At 39.0% G+C, this 21,881-nt stretch overlaps 2 protein-coding genes across 11 annotated transcripts in view; one reads left to right on the top strand and one right to left on the bottom strand.

The window, feature by feature from the left end:
• Window positions 1-21,881, top strand: part of LOC100114050 (CDKAL1-like protein) — a 148,252-nt gene that overhangs the window by 62,008 nt on the left and 64,363 nt on the right.
• Window positions 240-4,574, bottom strand: LOC116417081. 2 transcript variants are annotated; one of them, XR_004345271.1, is made up of 2 exons: window positions 703-4,574; window positions 240-619 (listed from the first exon to the last, which is right to left on the bottom strand). XR_004345271.1 is itself a non-coding variant. In XM_031928210.2 (2 exons), exons 1-2 carry the CDS (start codon window positions 1,682-1,684, stop codon window positions 606-608), a joined length of 996 nt encoding a protein of 331 aa, XP_031784070.1. In that variant the 5' UTR covers window positions 1,685-4,549; the 3' UTR covers window positions 240-605. The 2 variants fall into 2 exon arrangements, 1 of the variants encoding a protein (XP_031784070.1); XM_031928210.2 differs by having other exon boundaries at window positions 703-4,549.

Raw genomic sequence — 21,881 nt, 5'->3', positions numbered from 1 at the left:
ATTATACGTCAGCTCCTAATACGAACATGAAAAATAAAAAAGTTGTTTTGGTGATTTCATCCCGATTGAAAATTTGTTAGATGATAGTTTACATAATTATTTGAATAAAAAAAATCGTCAGCTGTATATATGTCGGTGGAAAACCCGTCAGCTGACGCAGTGAAATGTGTGGCGCAATATGTAGATATGAGCGACGCTCGTTTATTAAAATACATCAGCTGACAAACTTTTCCCCGGCATACAGCAAGCTGATTTATTTGATTACTTCAGCTACTATGTCGACTATTATCTGATAATATTTCAATCGGGATGAAATAAGTTAACTAAAGTTACTCGGAACGTTGATAATATGCGTAAATTGGATGGGACGCGTATATTACGGATTGAATAAATATTCTAACTGGATTTCAATTTATAAAGGAAGAAATAAAACTCGAAAAATAAAGTAATATGTATTAATTAATATATTAATCAATACTTGATGTATTATCATCGTTTATTCAAAAAAACAGCTGATATTCTATTTCATCTTCGCTTTGACTCCTGCTACTTCCACCATCCCCGAATTCACTGTCAGAGTCACTGTCAGATTCCGCCCTTAGATTTTAATCATTATCATCTATAACAAAATAAAACAAAAACCATCAAGTTTATATATACAACATAATCTGATAATATAATTAAAATTTAAAAAAATTCTACCTTCTTCGGGTTGAATCGTTATTTCGGTGATGGTCGTTGATAACTGGCTCCCAGAAAACCAAGAAAAGCCGTACTTGTTTTCGATCTCTATCCAGCCATAATTTGTTGGAGGCTCAGCAATGGGAACTTGTAGGTGTGCGTGCGCCCACATTTGCGCTACATAACACGCTCTCAAAAAATGTTGGTAGAGTTCCGCTTTGCATGATGGTAAGGCCGAACCATCAATACTTTTCTTGGGCAAATGGAAAACGTCATCGTTATCGATGTGTTTGTACGTTTTTTGAAATGTTGCTAATCGTACGTCGTTAATGTTTTTCAGCGATTTGAACCCATACATTTTACAAATAAACTGCTCTATCTTGGCAAAAGTTTCTTCTCTATTGTCCGATGGCGTTGACATCTGAATAAAGCTCTCGGTAAAGTCAGTAAATATACGCATGATGATAAACGGGCGCTTTTTGCCTTTTCTAAAAAAGGCCGGATTAAAATCACATCCTGTGAGCGCATGAAAGGCTGGTAGTGCTTCGCTTACATTTCTTCCTAGAGCATCGTACAATTTCGATACATTAATAAATCGTTGATGATTGCCAACGCTGACTTCCATGCGTACTTGAATATTTTTCGAAATTTTACTCATATTGGCTAACATGATAATCAAGACGTCGGTGTCGGAACAACGAATTGTTACTTTTGCATCGAAATCTAGTTGGCAAATATGAAAAATCATCTTTGTGTCGGCTTCTTCATGAGCAGGACACGTAAGTTTTTCATCCAAAGTTCTCACTACTTTACCGTCCTTGACAGTAAACTTAAAACAAGCGCCTGAATTTACATAAATAGTTTTGTCATTAATGTCTTCTGCCCAATTATCAATAAAAAATTTAACGAGTGCTTGTTTAAAATTTATATTTTTTAGTTCAACTAATAACTCCTTTTTCCGCAGTTGATCAGGACCATCGATATGAAAGTTTGCTTGTACCATACCTCGGAGCTTGTGTTCAGTATCTTTGATCGTTGGAAAAATGTATTGATCAAAGGCAATTACGACAATTTTTGCTCTACTCGTACATATTGTCTGCAGTACTTTCTTTGAAATATTGTTAACGGATAAGCTAGAACCTTTTCTAAAGTGAGTTCTTTTTTCAAAGAAATATGAAGAAGCTGGCCAAATAAATCGGGCTGCATTCGCAGTTCTACCTCTTTTCCAGCAACCGAAACTTTTTTCTTAATAACAGTGTCACTAAAAGTATAATACTTTGACTGCGAAATAGCCTGCTCGAACTTATTTGGATCATCTACGCAAATTTGTATGAAAGCTTCTCGTTTGTCGTTTCCCTTTTTTCCAGCATTGAGTAAGAAATTTTCTACATGTTCGGGCGCTGCTTCGCCAGTAGAAATGTTATATAAATAATTATTATCTAGATTGTTGGCAAACGAATTCACGGTACGTTTGATTCCATCAATAAATCCGTGGAGCTGCGTTGAATTATGTTTTATTCGGCTTTTTTGTAGATCGGCTGTTATATCCTGAGCTTTTCTCAGCCCCGTTTGTTCCATTGTATGACTAATAATGTTCGATCGTATCGTATGACTCCTGCACCAACGCTGTCTAGCAGATATTGAATTAGTTATATGTGAAATTCCTGTCAACTTATTCGCAGCATCAGCAATTATAGTCTGTTCGAGAGTCAGATAAATCGGTTGTCTAGAGAAAGGTTTCATCGTCCTTTTAACACCGATTGAGTTCTTCTCAAATTGCAGACGCAATCCTGGATGTGACTCATCTACTTTCAACAAATTATCGTGATATTTCACTAAATATCGTGAATAATTTGGCTGATTGAAAGCAAAAAACAAATTATTTATTTTCGGTAAAACGAATTTAAATATATCGAAATTACCTGTGCGGATGCTTGCATTGAGTAATAAATAATAATCGATAAATTGCACATACTACATGTAAATCTGTGCTGTTTTACCGTGCTTGCCTTCTATTGTTTGCTTTCTAAAAAGTTCATACTTTTCAAGCAAATTTGTCAATACAGGCTCTTTGAATGCATGTTCGCGCGATTTTCTTTTTAAAAACTGTAGCAAATTTGTTAATTCGTGGGTTAATTCTATATTCTCTTGTTCGACAAACTTTTCAAAGTGTAACATTTTGAACGCCAACGCTGTTATTGGGTGCAAGCGCTTACACCTGTTGAAATGTTTGCCAGCAATAAAACCGTTCACCGATCCGTTGGCAAGCATATCTGCATTCACCATGATGTTTGTTAAGCCACAGTTATCAATAAACTTACCCACTGCCTTAAAATACGCCATCATAATATGGAAAGCACCAAGGTGAATAAATAAATTATCAAACACTTCTTTCTCAGTGCTTTGAATTTGTAGAGCTATTTTTGCAATTGCAAGATCGTACGTTACTTGCATGTAATCTTCTCCGCACTCATTAGCCACTGCTTTGCTTTGATGCATAGTCTGCAATACAACAGCCTTATTTGTTGGTGAAGAATGAATTGTCGTTAAATAACAAATAACTTGCTTAGGGTATGTATCTTCATGCAACAAACTATTAAAACCGACACACATCGCTGTACCTTGCATATTAAAGTAGTGCGAAAGCATCCATGCAAAATTTATATGATTCACTGATTGAAGATTTGGAGTGTTTAAGCGCAATGGTGAGTCAAGTGGCAGCATACTTTCAATAATTCGTGGTCGCTTCGTGTACGGCTGTAGTTCGTGGCTGATCATGTCAAAACTCCGTCTATGTTTAACTAGTTTTGAAGCAGACACGTCATCGATGCTCTCACTGACATTTTCCTCAATATTTTCGCTATCATCAGCTTCCTCGCTTTCATTTTGAAAAATGATGCCAACGGTGTCGTGGAGCGTGTCCTTACCCCCAGTCGTATCTACAAAGCGATCATAGTTGTCGTACGCAACTCCAGTGAGTAAGCCAGGTAATCGCACGATACCATCCGGGCAAATATCGGTGCTCTCGCAAGATGTAAATGTTGACTTGGTTTCGAGACCTTCTAATATACTATAGCTACAGCAATGCCCGTACCGATGAACTATATTTATAATTTTTTTGCTGTTAGTCAAGCTCTTCAACGTTAAGCCAAGACAGATTTGTTTAGATAATTTTCCTCTACCGTTGAAAACGGCATATATTACATCTTCTGAAAATGATTTTGCTAATGTGACGGTCCTTGTATGTTGTCGTCGTCGGTAATTAGCGCCTGCAATTACTTTTTCATAAAATTTGCTAACTAGTTCAGGTACTTCACCCTCTATCAAATGTTTTGTTTTCACCTCATTAGCTGGAATCTTATTACATTTGAATTTAAGTATTTCTTCGTTTAAAATACGCGCCGCTGCATCTAAAACTTCATGCTTGTGAACTTCTTTTTTAATCATTATGCCCTTATAAGGTTTAACGAGACTTTCGCCTTTAAAAGTTGATTTCTTTGGAAAATTTTTTTAGCAATCTTTCTTATAAATGATAAGGTTTACATATAGTATTTGAAGCCGGTGTATCATTATTCTTTAAACATAATTTAATAATAATTTATAAACATGTCATTTAAAAATTTCAAAAAAAAGACTGCTCTTGATTAACTATTTTTTCGGCGACAAATTGTTCAACCTTTTCATATGCCTCTGCACGTATGTCTCTGGTAAAATGCCATTCACACTTCTCTTTTTCTTTAGATAATTTTGAAGTATCCAAATAAACAAATTATACCCGCGCACAGTTTCTCTTTGATCACACCTTACATGCTACTTTTAAATTTAAACTGCATCTTAACGAAAATACTCCGATCAGCTTTAATTTTACATATTTTTAATTAACATAAATTGCGTCCACCATAAATGAAGCTGTAACCCGTTTACACAGTATGTGCTCATTTTGATTGTTCAAGGTAAAGCAGAAACTATTATACAGAATTCGCAGAACAAGTTATAGTTAAATACAAATTGAATGAATAATGCATAAGTACGAATATGCAGTTTTATTTCTCGAAACCGGGAGTATCAGCCACAACTCTATTACTGGTTGTGCCACAGGTCAGAACGCGTCTGACTGTCGCCTCGATCCTTTTTGTACTGGATCTGTCGCTGCCCCTAATTATGACTAATTACCGCCTAATCCGTTGCCGATGAGCGCTAAGGAGTTGCGGTGGAAGAGAGAACTTGTGCGAATCTAGAATCTAACTTGCTACACTTCGGAACAAAACAAAGTGTCGCCGCCCTGTTACCTCGCTCCTCAGCCAAGACGCGCCACGGCCCGCCTTTCGGCTTCCCCGTGCAACGTAGGACCCTCAGAACCTCGGAGCAAGCTCCCTTCGGGGTCGGAGACAGCTTCAGGGTGACCAAGTCACCCCTAGCTGGGGGCTAGAAGCCACAGAACCATCGAGACGGTTCCGCGCTATGGGAGTTCGGCCAACGCGCGCACGCACCTGTTTCTGCAAACTTTCTATCACGAGCAAGTACCCTCTTGTTCTCTTTTTACCCACTCCCCCTCGTTTCAGCCTCGATCTTAATTTACATCATAAATGTGACAATAACTAGCTTTGAAAGTTCTGCCTGTGATGTTTGAGCATTAAGCATGGACTCAACACACATAATCCCTGGCATTTGCCCTATGCCTCCGAGGAAACCGTGCAAAACTCGGCGAGGGGAAACGGCATCGGACACTATTCGCTTAATTTATACAGCCGTGCTCTTTGCACTCGTATTTAAGTATCTAGCACTATCCTTGTGTTTCGATCAATCACTAACAAATCACTGCGAAAATTAATTAAACTTCTAGACTACAACGCGTTACCAAATCGGGCACCACCACGATGCTCCCCCCGCTTAGACGCTTTGGCCTCAACATTTAAATAACTTTGAACACTCGCAAGCTTTTTCGCACTCTAGCTACTCCCTTGCAGCCCTCCCTGTGTGCCCCTGCTTGACGGGTTGTTGATCATAGGATCCGCGCCAATGGATCACAGATCTCTTGAGTTATGCACAATCATAACTCCTGATAAATCAAATGAACTTATTAACAAGAATATCATGCTGTTTCCTTTCGATTAATTTCTCTACTTAACATTAAATTCTAATGCCCTAAATGAATTAAATCGTATTCAGATCAAGCAAGTCGCAGCGCCTCAAAGCCTACTGCATGAAATTACGGTCCTTTAATTTTCTTTTTTATCAATCAAATCGCAGCGCCTCAAAAGCCTACTGCGATAATTAGTCAGTTAACAAATATTTTCACCCTACGTTTTGAAAACTCACTAATCACACACTAAATTCTTCACGCCGATTCAAAATTGAACAACAATTTCTTATTCTACCTAACTTCAATACGAGTATGAGAGCACAACTGCGTGTAACTTAAAATATCCTCATATTTTTCGTAAAGATTTTGGCATTAAAACTACATCTGTTTAATTTCCAATTCAATACTTTCACCTGATTATTTAACTGTCATCAATTATTTCAAATTTACTTAATTCCATGTGACTACTTTAATTTCAATTCTCCACCTTGAATCAAAGTGAGCTAATCACTAATCCCAATCAATTAAGTTACCGATTCATTATGCTGTCTAAACTCTGTCAGTTAAACTATATTTTCTCAAAACTAATCAAATTGCTTTACGTCTAATTATTTTTCTCAAAACCATAGCGTCAATACACGTTTCTCACAACCCTGCCACTTTGTCTAGCCGCCACAGATCAATTTTCCTTTACTAACATGATCTTGAATTTTCACTGTAGAATCGCGGAGAAACGCTTGCTATGCCTCTCGTTATACACTAGTCAAAATATCTTTACGGAGATTTTGGCATTTTGTTTTTATTTTTATCTTATCTAATTTTTTAAAACCCGCAAAAAAGAAGCAATAACTTCACGCGACTTCGAAGGCGCCTTCCACCTGGGCCGCCGTTGTGTCATCGTTGCTCTCGCTGACGCTTCTCTTTTCTATTCTTTTGCTCGCTCGGGGTTGCGATGATGGTTGCTGCCAGCTGTGCAAGGTAGTGCACTCCTCCTTGAATGATGGTGCCATGGTCGATGTACCCAGTAGCCTCATTGTTACCTCCAACATCCAAGTTGATTTGGGCATTTGCGATTTTATGAAAATAGCTGCTTGAAATCTTCCCTGGAACAAATTTTACAGGCAGTATATTTGCAAACTTTTAACTCCTCAGCGCTATTACAACAAGCACAACTACAAATTAAATTCAAATTAAAACGTTAAAATATCAAAGTCGCTCTTTGTCTTCGCCATTCGAAGAATAATTGATAATAACACGCGCTACAACAGCCCGCAACCGTTGCTCGTTTGCAACCCGATACCTTGGCTACGAAGATTTCGATCACACTCGAGAATTCGGTATGTATAGCTTGAATCACTATGACGTCAGGCGGGAATTGATTTTAATTTTACGCAACTCTAAGAAAACGAAGTATATTTTAACTTTTCCACGTTGACTAGTAAATAAAAATGTAATAGGCACCTTAATAAACAAACCAACTTTTGTCAACTCGATAAACCATATTAATTTAGTAACCTCCAACGCGATCCAACATTGCGTTTATTAATTATTTTAGCAAATAGGAATGATTAACGATCAACTTACATCAGCTTTTGATCATACATATCAACCGTTCTTTCAGTCACAAAATTATAACAAATTTCGGATAAGATTTACTACTATCTCAAATATCGACTGGCTTTGCTAGATTTCGATTTAGTTGTACAGAAAGCTATAATTTTATCGTATCAAACTAAATAAAATTACTAACTAAGAATACACAATCGTTTTCCGTAGGCTTTTTCTACGTGAAAGCGAACCGTGAATTTTGAGTTTGTTCCCGAATAAATGCTTGACACAAAACTAGACACAAACGTATAAATCAACTTATCTCCGCTCAAATTACAATAAATCTTAATTTTAATCACGCGCAACTGTAATACACCTTTTACTCGAAATTACTTATTTAGTGATAAATAAATTCTACGCTTTCTCTATATAAATCAATAAATACACAAGTACTTATCTTTAGCTTTGTCACTTTTGCGAATTGATGCAAATTCCGCTTAACAAATTAAAAGCTTTTGGTCTCGTGTGGAATCCTAGGCCAAGCATCCATCGGTTGTCCGCCAAAGTTTGTCGTGTCATCAAGTCTTCGTTCAGCCTTTGTTCACAGCATCCACGTGTGGCCGGGTTAGTTTCTGACTCGAAATTCCTCTTTTCTCTCGGCAGGCTGCATCCATGAATTAATGTTCTTCTTGCTTCTTGTATATTTGTGCCATCACTAGTGCCGCGTATCACTTTATTAAATCAAATGTTCACTTGTCCCGCAAAACCAATATCCCGGCGAAAGTAATTCCCGGGTTTCGGCACCAATTTGTTAGGGACAAGACGAAGTTAGGATTCAACAATAAACGGTTAAGACTACTAATGTTCAATGTTAGAAAATCTTTACTTTATTAATAATGCCTAATCAGAAAAGGTCAGCTCTTGACCTCCTTCTCTCGCGAGTCGTCGCCGGTAACTGTCGCTACGCTTATAATCGCCGCCGAAAACGTCATCGATGATGGCCGAGAAAGGACGAAGAAAGCCGAGCGCATATTTCTTATTGCATCATTTTTCTCATCTCGCTTTCTTCGCGATCGCCTCGGTAAAACAGGCAACTTCGTGTGTGTGTGTGTATGTGTGTGTGTGTGTGTATATATATATATACATGTATATATATATATATATATATATATATATATATATATATATATATATATATATATATATATATATACACACGCAATTCTATCCGTAACAATATTCCCCCTCGTACAAAATAACGCTTACTATTGTACCATTTTTTCGCTGATCAATTTTACTAATCTTCGCACTAGTCTTACAAATTGACCACCCGCAGTATCGACTTTTGCTACTCTGACTTCGCCGTCAGCGCCTTTGTACACTTCTACGACCTTTCCTTTTCTCCATGAATTGCGCGGTGCTTGTAAATCAATAATTAATACTATGTTGCCCACTGCAAGTGGCGATTTTCGCTGTAGCTATTTTTTTCTTGTGATCGGCGCTGGTGCGGCTTCTGCAAATGCTTGCGCGATGCGCCATTGTTTTCGTAAACACACCGACTACACATCATATTTTTCTAATTTAATTTCTCCCGACGATGTTCCGATTAGAAAGTGGTTCGGTGTCAACGTTTCCTCGTCCCGCGGATATACCGATACGTGCGTCAGTGGACGAGAATTCACCTAATGTTCTACTTCTGTTAGCAACGTATATAGAATTTTGTCGATAGTCGTTTGCCCTTTGAGTACAGCATTAAGAGCGATTTTTACGGACCTGATTAGCCGCTCCCACGCACCGCCCTTGTGCGGCGCATCAGGCGGATGGAATAGCCACTTCATGCCTTCAATTCTCGGCACGCGCCTCGAAAATTTGTCCCGTTATCACTGTACATAACTGACGGGCATCCCCTCCTTGCGGCTAACCGTTGAAAAGCTAAAATCGCGGATTCCGCCGTTAAGGATGATGCTAACTCTAATTTAATCGTCCTCGTCGTTAAGCACGTGAAGAGTACGCCCCGACGCTTTTCCCTGCGCCTCCCAATTTTTACCTGCATCGGCCCAAAGTAGTCCACTCCGCAGTTGCTAAATGGTCGTATTCGGCATCGTGGGGGTCGATGCCATCGTGGGGCTTTGCGGCTTGCCTCTACGAAGTTTGCAAATAAAACACTTGCATGTAATCTATTGCAGTGCCTTTCTTTCTTATTGCTAAAAACTAATTGAAATGCGAAAGATTTGAATTTTTTTGTCAACCTGAATGATTTACGTTCAAAGAATATTTCTACCGTAAAATAGATTTAATTTTTTTTTACGAGTTTTGGAAGAGTTTTACAAAATCGACCAAATATAAAGTTTTAATATAGTGTAGATTTTCGTTTTAGAAATTGTTTAATTTCATAATTTTAGTTTAATGTTTACCTCTCATGCTTTAATTTTTGCAAATTTTAACTGATTAGCATAACATTTGTTTAAAAAAGAGATAAAACAATGTATGCTGCAAATCACTTAAACCAATTAATTAGTGCAGAAATACCTGATAAAAATAAAAATGAAAAATAGATTATTTGCTGTTGTACGACAATTTATGATATATTTATGATACTATAGATGTACTTATTTTAAAAGGAATTGAAAATTATTCTAATTCTAAAAGTCAATTAAATGATAACCATATACTTGAATTCAACGGCATTTCAAAATTTCACTTGATTTTTGATATGCAATCTACAGTTAATTTTCAGAGGTTGTCTAATATTTAACCTATTGATAGACATAAAGTATATATTCAAATACTTTTTTCTGGTTCAAGTACAAACAGACACTGGATTTGTTTGTGGTACAAAGACAATGGAATACGAATTTTTGATAGTATTAACAAAAAATGGCTTTGATGGTAATCATAAAATTTGTATTGATAAGCTGTTTCCAAATGAAGATAATTTACGCATACATTTTAAACAAGTACAGTATCAGACTAATTATTATGATTGCGGTGTTTTTGCTGTAGCATTTGCAGTCGCTATTGTATTTAATATTTGCCCATGCAGTGTTCAATTGAATATTAGTAATATGCGAGAACATTTGATTAGAATGTATGATACATTAACTTTATTATTTTGCATCAACCTCTATTTACATATCACCTGCGTCTCTACATGCAGCAGTGGTCAGGTGATAAACTTCTGCGGCTTCTAGGTAAGTTTGCCCCCCCCCCCCCTAAATCCATGGGGTCAGCGTCGACCACCGGGACTTAAACCCGATCGGAATCGACGGCAAGACTGGGTACTGAGGCTTAACCCGCTTGGGGTAGTAATGTTATTAACTCATTATCCATGTTTGATTTATCTTCGGGGTTTCTTCCCATAGCCTGTTTGGTCGGCGGAGCATATTTTATTTCTGCTTTACCCTTCGGCCGGTTGAGGAGACCTCGACGCGCCGATGAGCTTTACCCTATCCGCCACCCAGGGGACGCGCCACATACGGGGTATCGGCATCCCCTCGCGCGCGCGCGCGCGCGCATGTGTGTGTGTGTGTGTGTAAGACTTTGACATTATTTACAGTATTATAAATAATACTTTCAAAAATTTTTATTATTTATTTATTGATTAATTTACGATTCACCCCTTAGGAGTACTTCAGCAAATATTCATCATTCTGGTCACTTCCTGTTCATTTTCGGCATATTTCAGGTTTATTGTCGGTTATTCTTAGTCACTTCCGGGTCATTTTGTATTATTTTCGATGACTTCCGTTTCACTTCTGGTCGACTTCCGGTTTACTCAAATATTTTTACACACAAATTAGATACACATACACATATACACACACTTGCGAGCACCGCCATCGCAGTAGCCACAATAAGCAGTACGTTCCCTACCACAACAGAATCCTACAAAAATAGAAAATAGAGAAGTAGCGGCAACAACGCACGGGGCGTGGATCATCCGAAAGAATAGCGGTCGTCAGAAAACTGACACGAACCATCAACAGAATCAAAAACATGTCGATAGACGATCAAAAATGATGTCGCGTTACCCATCAAAAAACGACAAGCTTGTAAAAATTTCCACAGGGGAATACAGTAGCAGCAGCACAAAAATGACGAAGCAAGCACCGGACAAGCGCGCTTTCCTAAAATAAAAAACAGATCGGGAAAGTCAGACGCGACGGAGCACAGGCTACAAGGAGCAGCAGGAGGGCTAGTTACGAGCCAATTTCCTAAAATTGACGGTAATAAAATGAGATGTTTATGAGGAAAGCTGTTACAGCACTAAACAAAAGAAAGTCGTGGGAGTATCTTATATTAGGCACTCCTAATATGGAAAAAGAAGAAGAATGAAGTTCCAGTATATAAAGACCGGGAGCAATTGGGTAAACATCGCCAGTTTTTCGACAGAACTGAAGCAGGCAGTTACTCTGCTAGTCGCCAGATTTATCAATGAAAATCCAAAGTGTAGTAGTGCGGCGTATAACAAAAAGAACTTAGTCGGAAAATAATAACTCCAGTAAACTGAGACAGACCACATCCGAATCGACGGCCCATCTCCAGCCGCATGACTGAACCACCGACGCAAGGCTGCCAGAAGGACGAGGTCAACAGCTGTTATCTCAGGTGGTCCAACATCTAGGAAGACACAGACACACACTCATAAAGGTACTTTTCTTCTTATTTTCTAAAACAAAAAAAGTAACATCTTAGAAATTAACACCACCCCTTCTCGGAAGGCAGCGACCGCCTTTACGGTAGCCAAAAAGGATTTCCTTTGAATAAATTTATACGAACAAAAGTAGGAACTCAAGTAAGTATATTGATGGATTACGACATAACCGATTCGATTGTGTAAGGGAGTGAGAAAGTCGATGTGTGAGTTTGGGGTGATTCGGGAGCTGGATAGGAGGAGAAGAAGGGAGAGAGAAGGTGAGAGTAGGTAATGAAAGAGGTTAAAAATGCAGGGGACAAAAACAACGAGGAGGACAGATATAGATTAACAATAGAAAAGGACACAAAAGAGGATGACAGGAGAAAGAGGTTAGGAAAAAGAAAGAGAAGGATAGAGATAGAGGGAAAAAAATATGAGTTTTACGAACACGTAGGTGCAGGAAACGATTCACGGAACGGGGTACGGGAACAGAACGGAGGAACAGGGGTTTAAAACACTGCAACCAATTATAGTGAAATCCCTAGAAGAGGCGGGAACTTCAAAAAGCGTGGTAACACCAAGAGGTGGAAAAAGAGGAGGAGGAGAAGGGAGCGGAGAAGGTAGAACAGGAAACATTGAAACAAAGGAAATTAGAGGACAATTTAAAGTCCAAAGAAAAGACGGATATAAAAAGAAAGGATAAGAGCCCGGCAGAGGCAGTAGGAAATAAAAAGAAGTATAGGGCAGAGGAGGCAGGGGAAACACAGAGGAAAGGAACGCGTTTGATAGAGGAGGTAAAGTAAAAAGATCACCACAAGCCAAAGAGAAAACGGGAAAAGAGACAGAAGGGACAATGAAGCAAACAATGAACCGGATCTATTAAAGATAGAGGAGATGAGCGCCAAATAGACAAGGAGAAGGAAGGGATAGAAAATGACAGAGAATTTGGAAGCAGAGGTACATAGGCTTAAAAGAAAAAATGAACAAAAAATGGAGGAAAGGCGGAAAATGGTGGAGGTCAAAATAAAAGAAGAAGGTGAATAAAGAAAAAGTAGCAGAAAATAATGGAGGGAGGCCTGGAAAAGGGAGGCGGATAAACGGGACATAGATAGTAAGTAATAGAAAGAAAGGAAGGAAAGGAAAGAGGAAATGAAAGAGATACTAGAGAAGATAGAAAAACTTGAAAAAAAGGAAAGATAACCAACAATTTAGAGGAACATGGGCCGATGCGGGGAAGGATTAAAAACAAATGGAAGAATTAGAATGGAGAATTGAGGAGGGGGAAAGATACAGGAAAAAGAAAGCATAATGATAGCGGGCTGGCAGAATGAGGACTATGACAAGAAAACGGTGGAAGATTGGATAAAAAGCAAACTAGAAGTAGAGATAGCATTGAGGAGGACATGGACACAGAAAAGGAGAATACGCAGGACAGGCACGGATATAGAAACTGTAAGGAAAAATGGTCAATCATGAGTGAAAAAGCAAAGTTGCAAGGATCAGACATATTTATAGACCACGACCTAACATGGAAGGAAAGAAGAAACAAGGACAAACTAAAGAAATACGCAGCAAAAGAAAGAAAGGAGGGTAAAGAAGTCAAGATATGATAAAACAAATTATGGACAGAAGAGGTAGAATAGATATGGGGAGAAAGGGAACAGGAAATTTTTCGGAGAAAAAAGGCAAGAAAGGGAGAGAAAAAGAGCACAGAAGGAGATAAGGATAATTAGTTGGATCGTAGCGGGAACGAAGGAATGAGATGAAAGGGCATGAAGTTACATAAGAGGGTTTGACGTTTTTCGTCTACAAGAAACTTGGTTAGAAGACAAAGAAGGAACATTTTGGGAAAAGAAACTAGGAGGATTCGAAGTTATAGCAAGAAACGCGAAAAAAGGGGGAGAAAGAGGGAGAGTGAAAGAGGGAATGACGATGGCAGTAAGACTAGAAGATAAAACAAAGAAAATAAAATGGATGGAGAAAAATACGAACGAATTTATAGCAGCAAGGATAAGAAAATTGGGGAAAACATTGTGGATAGGAAACAGCATACATGACAGAGGAAAAACAGGACAACTATAAAGAAATGAAAGAGATGATACAGAAGGCCAGAGGAGAGAAGGTAATATGTTGTGGAGATATTAATGCGAGAACGGGATATAAAAGAGATGGAATAGATGAAGAGGGAATCACAGAGACGAGAGTATCGAAAGACGAAAATAAAAACAGAAAAGAGGAAGAATTACTGGGCAAGATAAGGGAACTAGGGCTCATTATAATAAACGGAAATACGGAAGAAGACGAAGAAGGAGAATACACATATAGGCCAGTCAATAGAGATTTTTTGTATGACAAAAGTACGTGCAGAAATCCGCCTGTGCGATCCTTTTAAATACCGTCCGTAGATGTTTGCTGATGTGTTTCCAACTCGTAACTCGCATTTATAAGTTCGTTATTAACAATTTAGTAAAAAACGCTTTTTTTTTAGTTTTTTTTCCTTTTAAAACGAAAACTACTCGATCAATATGAATTTTGTAAATGGAAAAGATGTAGAGCATTAAATTACGAAGAGAATGAATTGTCGAACAATCTGATCGGTTGATTAGAACCAGAAAAATTTCGGAAAAACAGGAAAATTTGGCATTTTTTTTTGAAGTAACTTTGCCATTTATGAAGGTTAAGAGCTGAAAATTTAGCACAGGCGTAGATAGTTATATCAACTTCAAGTGTGAAATAGACAGGTACTGTCAGACCAATAGATTTAGCGCAATTGTAATTTCAATTATTTTATGCATTTTTTTGTTGGGAGCCTTCTTGATCTACAAATGTAGAAATAAATAAACGTGCTCTACACATGTATAAATCTACATAGGCGCGATTCCCCTCATTCCCTCACTTCTCGCACGCTCGCGAAATTACAATTGCGCTAAATCTATTGGTCTGACAGTACCTGCCTATTTCACACTTGAAGTTGATATAACTATCTACGCCTGTGCTAAATTTTCAGCTCTTAACCTTCATAAATGGCAAAGTTACTTCGAAAAAAATGACAAATTTTCCAGTTTTTCCGAAATTTTTCTGGTTCTAATCAACCGATCGGATTGTTTGACAACTCATTCTCTTCGTAATTTAATACTTTACAACTTTTCCATTTACAAAATTCATATTGATCCAGTAGTTTTCGTTTTAAAAGGAAAAAAACTAAAAAAAGCGTTTTTTTACTAAATTGTTAATAACAAACTTACAAATGCGAGTTACGAGTTGGAAACACATCAGCAAACATCTACATCTATGATAAATTCGTTCGTCTTTTTCTTTATCTATTCTATATTCTCTGTTTTATCTCCTAGTCTTACTGCCATCGCCATTCCCCCTTTCACTTTCCCCCTTTCTCCCCCTTTTTTCGCGTTTTTTTGCTTTAACTTAGAATCCTCCTAGTTTCTTTTCCCAGAATTTTCCTTCTTTGTCTTCTAACGATGTTTCTTGTAGACGAAAAACATCAAACCCTCTTATGTAACTTCATGCCCTCTCATCTAATTCCTTCGTTCCCGCTACGATATAACTAATTATCCTTATGCCCTTCTGTGCTCTTTTTCTCTCTCTTTCTTGCCTTGCTTAACGATCGATTAAAGTTTCTCAGAGATAATCGTGTAATACCAAAAATGCACAATGCAAAAATCGAACAAATTGTGCTCGCATTTCAAAAAAATGTAGAGAATCAGAATAAAAAAAATTAGTTTTTAGGTTTGTGCGAGAGGAGACTTCTCCCAAAATTTCAGCCCGATTGGTCGAAAGTGCCAGAAATATCGCATCTCACACATTTTTTGATGACAAAACTATAAGGCACTTCCGTGTCGCGGTCGTGCCTAAAAATGACGTTATATTTTCATTTTTTTTCCAACCTAAAAAATACGAAAATAACGTCATTATCTGAGCAAGATAATCCTATTAAAAACGTACAATTAAACAAATTGTAGGATAGGTATAACACCGGAGTCAGAGTTTTTAGACGTGAATGGATTCCTACCTTGGGGAAAATATTGACGCGATGTATTAAAATTATGTATTTTGTTTGTATCGTTCGAATTGTTATACATGATTGGTGACGTCAGTTTATTATGTTTTGATTTCGAATGTTTTATTACATAATTCTATGATTTTTCAAACAAAAAATTGAAATATTTTAGCTTCGTAAAATATTTCTACGTGGTTTTAGCATGTTATTTAATTAGATAAACTAGCAAAAAATGCTTGCTTCGCTCGCGGTTCACAGTTTTACTTATCATATTTTGTTGTATGTTGGATGGAGTAGGTTTGGAAAGCAAAAAATAGTGGAAAATTATATTTGTTCGTATAAAATATGCTAATATAATGTTTCATCATTTTAATGCGGTGTTGATAAATGCGGGGTCCGGGTTAAAAGAAAATACACTTTCACATAACTTTCTCGGATTATTCTAATCCGTAATTTGTAATTGTTTATTTAATACAGTTAAGGATCACATAGCTATCGACGGATGCACGCAACATGTGCTCTCGCTCTCTACGGTGCCATCTTACGCTTTCTGCGGTCGGGCTGCTTCTCTACTATAGTTTTTTTTATCTTTCCATTACCTGCCCAGCTGCCGGGGGCCTTCTACCACCTCTGTGTGCAAGTAATGCCCAATCCCATATTTTCTATACTAAAAATAGGTATCCCATACCTATATTTTTTTACTCTGAGAGACTTCTCCATGTGGACCATATTTTCAGACACACACCTTGCTGGGTAAGGCCGGCGCTCCCTGCCTAATGCATTGGGTTGGCTACCTTAATTCCTGCATTACCTTCGGCCCCTACCACTGTTTCGCATTCGCCCAGGCATACGCCTGTGAGACAGGGAAAGCCCGGAATTACACTAAAGGAAAATTCCGGGAAAAAACCTGCCTCGAAACAGCCGGAGTCTTGGGTACTTTTGCCGTTAAAGTAACTCAGATAAAATCCGAGTGGCTTCACCGGGAATCGAACCCACGACCCTTTGAGCGAATGTGTTTCGGAAGGCTAAGGCGTGCGTCTTAACCAACTGAGCCACGGACGCTCCTCTCTTCTCTACTATAGTTCGAGTATCTATAGCTATCGCTGCCGCGCGCTCGACTCTCATGCTTACTATAGTTTCGCGCGCATGCCTGCTTATATACTCTGTACAGGCTAGTCCGATGTAGCATAGAAATTAGTCATATCTCAACATGCGGTCTATATTATATGAAAAAAATTCTTTTATTCACGACTGAACTATGATAGCCATTTTAAATTTTAAAATTAAAAATTTTAGAAAATAATAAAAAAACGTATATTTTCTTTATAATGCCGGTGGGTGAGTATAGGTCCCACTTTTCAAGAAATAAAGTGGCTACACAGTTTAGTCATGAATAAAGCACTATATGCAACATGAGAGTAAAGTTGATTATTTGCTCGGGTGATTTACTACCCTCGCTTGGCTCGTACTATTATTCCACACTTGATCGAAATAAATAGTTTTTGTACCTAAAATGCGAGGCGAAAGTAAAATGAATCGAGCGGACCGAAAATGGTCGTTTTCGCCTCTAGAGGCCTCTCTTTCGCTATTTCCGATTCTCCGATTATTGTAGGCTCGTTCTACCTATATAGGGGGCGAAAATGGATTGTATCAATTAATTGATACATGTATTGTAATCAGGGACTCTCGCTCTACTTTTTGTGTGACGCTCGGAAAACCCCATTTTCGGCCTAGTTTATAGGCGCCGAAAATGGTCTTTTTTATGCACGTGTTATAAAAAATAGATTTAATTTGTTTGTTTTTACGAGTTTTAGAGGGTTTTTATAAAATCGACCAATTATAAAATTTTAATATAGTGTAGATTGTGCGGCCAATTTTGGTTATGCACAAATATGCGCCAAGTCACCATAATGTCGACTTGACATGGAGAGTCTCTCGCGAAGCGTACGCACGCGAACAAAAAGGCCGCTACTCGGTGCTGCTTCACCAAATTGCAAAGCTGTAGCCGCTGCTATTGCTGGCACGATACAAATCAAAGGGCTTAACCCGACTTACTCGCAGTCGCCGTTCTCGGTAGGCGCGCACCACACACACACACACTCTGCGCCTGTGGTGTTGCTGGCTCACTCGCAGGAGCCAACCTCCTCTAGTTCGGTCGCTGATCGACAGGCCGGGTCATCCTTCACTATGGAAGCAGGGTTTGGCAGGGACGTCTTCTTCTCGCGTTCACGCACACTCTCACTCTCTCGCACGCTATCGGTCGTCGCTCAATTTAGTCAGTCTCACACACGAGAGCTGACGCGTTCACAACTATGGCCGGAAGCTATCTGTTTGTCCGACGGACCGCGACTTATACGCGAGGCCCCGAATCTTGCCTCGCGCTTGCGCAACGTCGCGTTTCAACGATGCGCGAATCTTCCTGATTTTGCATTTTGTTATAAACGATTAAATTTCAATTTATTAATTGTCAATGGTCTAATTACTATTTATGACACGCCGTGGCATAAACCTCGATTAAAGTCACGCTTGTGCAAAAATGCACTCGCTAAATCTTGGTTTATGCACGTTGTTTCATAAAATATCGTCCGATATTGGGAGGGTAAAGAGATTTCACCCTCCTGGGACAAGTCTCCACGAGGGTGAAACTACTTTACCGCACTTGTATCGTAATATACTATTATGCAACGCTGGTTACAATTTTTTTTCCATGTCAATTTTTTCGTATCACGCAAATTTCTCATTTTTCCCGCAAATTTTTTAGTTTTTCCGCAAAATCTATTGCGGGACAAATATACTACTTTCGCCTCGCATTTTAGGTACAAAAACTATTTATTTCGGTCAAGTGTGGAATAATAGTACGAGCCAAGCGTGGGTAGTAAATTGTTGTACAATGTACTATTACGGTAGAAATATTCTTTGAACGTAAATCATTTAGGTTACCGAAAAAAGTCGAATGTATCAAATTTCAATTAGTTTTTAGCAATAAAAGAACTTAAAAAATGTCCTTCTGTACGTCCGTCCGTCCATCCATCCAGATTTTTTGTGCATTTATTCCACAAAACTTGATGTACTTTATAAATAAAAAACTATTTAATGTTATAGACAGATACATATGATAAAAATATACATTCCTACTAAAAAATATTTTCAAGATTTGGTCCAGGTAGATTAAAAGCTGTTTTTTTTTTAAGTGGCATTTGAAACTCGAAAGTTCATCACCTCATCTCCGCAAGCCTTCCACGCTGCCCTATCCTCCCATCTGCGTCTACCTAGAGGTCACGTTACCATCGGCCTGCCCTTCATGACACGCGCTGCCGTACGGTCGTCTCCCATTCTCGCTAAGTGCCCTGCCCATCCCAATCTGCGTGATTTTATTATTCTGTTAATATTTGGTGACGAGTACAAATTGTTTAACTCATCATTGTGTAGTCTCCTCCATTCCCCGATTTCCTCATCTTTCTTTGGCCCGTATATTTTTCGAAGACTTTATTTTCAAATACCCTAAAACGGTTAGTGAGAGCCCCCGCCTGCTTAGTGAGAGCCCACGTTTCGCACCCGTACAGAACCACCGGCAGTATTATTGTCCTTTATGTTCTTATTTTGACGTTTTTAGACAACAGCCTCGACTTAAGTAAATTACTCACGGCGTAGAAGCAAGCAGTACCCGTATAGAGTCTCTTGTTTATTTCGACATTAATCTCGTTTCTATCATTTATGGTCGTACCCAGATACCTGAATTCGCTAACCTTTTCAAAAGTAAAATTTCCAACTCTGAGATCCCCTCTGCAGATGCCTAGTTTATCCACAATCATGTACTTTGTTTTTGATTCGCTCACTTCTAACCCTGTATACTCTGCCGCTTTTATGAGGATTTCCGCGTTTCTTGCTACCATTTCCCTACAATCCCCCAGTATATCCAAATCATCTGCGTAGCCTAGTATCTGCGTTGTTCCATTAAGCGTTGCGCCCAGCTGGCTAACCTGCATTTTTCTAACGACATACTCTAACGTTAAGTTGAACAGCACCGTAGAGAGTCCATGCCCTTGTTTTGAACCATCGCGCATCGTGAAGGGTTCTGGTACATTACCGCCTACTCGGACCTTTCCCGTGCTTCCGTTCAGACATATTTGAATCAATCTCACGAGTTTTTTGGTGCACCGAGAAGTATAAATAGTTGGTGTATGGTTTCGCAAAATTCCCACTTTTTCTTTAACAACTGTCTTATGGTAAACATTTGATCGGTCGTCGATCTGTTGCGCCGAAATCCGCACTGATAAGCTCCTACTATATCTTCCGCGAATGGAGTGAGTCTAGCTTGTATTACGTTTGACAGAACTTTGTAGCACGTTACTAAAAGTGAGATACCCCTATAGTTATTGCAGTCTGTCTTATCCTCTTTTTTAAAAATCGGTATAATGATAGATTCCTTCCAATTTTCGGGTATTGTTTCATTTTTCCAGATGACATCTAGTTTATAGATTTTAAAAGTAAGTTCGACACCCCCATGTTTGAGTAACTCAGCTGGTATAGAGTCATTTCCCGCTGCTTTGTTGTTTTTTAGTTTTTTAATCGTGGCTTCTACTTCTTGGTATCTCGATTCCTCCACGTGGAGTTCAGCAGTATGAATTTCGTCTTCAATTCTTCGCTATTTTCGTGCACGTTTAATAATTTATCGAAATATTTTTTCCACAGCGACAGTAATTCGTTGTCATTTGTTATGTGGCGTGCATGTTTCCCGCATCTGCGGGGCCTGGCAGAGAGCGTTCACAACGTTCTCGAGTTTTCGCCAAGCGGTCCCTCGCTTTATTATCTCACCGCAATAAAGCGATCCGCCGCGCGCGCGTTCGCTAATCCCCCAGACGAGGCAGTCCCCGGATTTTCGGCAGCCGAGCGGTCTGTCGCCTATTGCACTTAGCAATAAAACGATCGGCCGCGCGCGCTCGATAATCTTCGGAATTCTCAAAAAAGCACGCGCGCCACTCATCCGCTAAAGTGCCCAAGCTATCCCTTCCCTTCGGGCCTCATGAGCGAGACCAACGTCTTCCCTCCGAGGCCTGAAGGGTGGCTTCGCTGGGGGCACTCAGGACTCTTGCTCGAACCAGAGACTTGCACAGACCTAGGCCCTCCTGCCTGTCCTGCGGTCTGCGTTCTGCCAAGCCAAGCGAAGTTTGACATCAGTATTTCCAAGCTCTCTAAATAAATACAAAGTTCAATCGAACACACGTGTCCAATTTCTCCCTACCTCACCTCTACAAGCGCTTGCAGACTAAAGTTACAAGGTCGCCGTTTTCATCCTTCGTCAATTGCGCTCTACTCCTAAAACCCTTTCTGATGGCGTTAATCCCTCTGAACATTTCGCGGGGGTTATTTTTCTTACTATTTGTTTCTATTCTCTAAATAAGATTTTTTTGATACTCCCGCTTCTTATTTCTGTAGATCGCACCCGCCTATTTCCTTATGTTAGAATACTATTCTACGGTCCTATCGCTTCTATTGTGTAAGCTATCTAATTTAGCCTTTTTGCGCCTTTCAAACCAGAGTTCGCACTCTTCGTCAAACCATAGTTTGCTCTTTGGCTTTTTCTTTTTACCCAGTACTTTGTTCGCGGCCTCTTTTACCGTTTTTTCGATGTCCCCCATAAGCTATTCGGTTCGTCATTCCCCTCCAGTGTTGTGTTTGCTTCTTCAAGTGCCTGAAACCTGTTATTTGGTACCTAATTCGCTCTGTTCTATCTCGTAGCTTTTCAATATCGAAGCTTTCTACCTTGTTTGTTCGCTTACTATTTTGATTCGCTACTAATCTAGCTCTTAATTTGGCTACTACTAGGAAGTGGTCCGAGTCGCTATCTGCCCCTCTATCAGCCCTTACGTCGAGAACGTTAGTATGACGTCTTTTTTCAATGAGAAAATGATCAATTT

Source organism: Nasonia vitripennis, assembly GCF_009193385.2.
Source record: "Nasonia vitripennis strain AsymCx chromosome 4 unlocalized genomic scaffold, Nvit_psr_1.1 chr4_random0004, whole genome shotgun sequence".
Lineage (NCBI taxonomy): Eukaryota > Metazoa > Arthropoda > Insecta > Hymenoptera > Pteromalidae > Nasonia > Nasonia vitripennis.
Note: the sequence above shows the minus strand (reverse complement) of the source record. Positions and strands in the feature narration are given on the sequence as shown.

What these genes read in the sequence shown, in the direction of transcription:
- LOC116417081 (XM_031928210.2), bottom strand. Translation starts at nt 1,684, where the DNA reads ATGGTACAAGCAAACTTTCATATCGATGGTCCTGATCAACTGCGGAAA.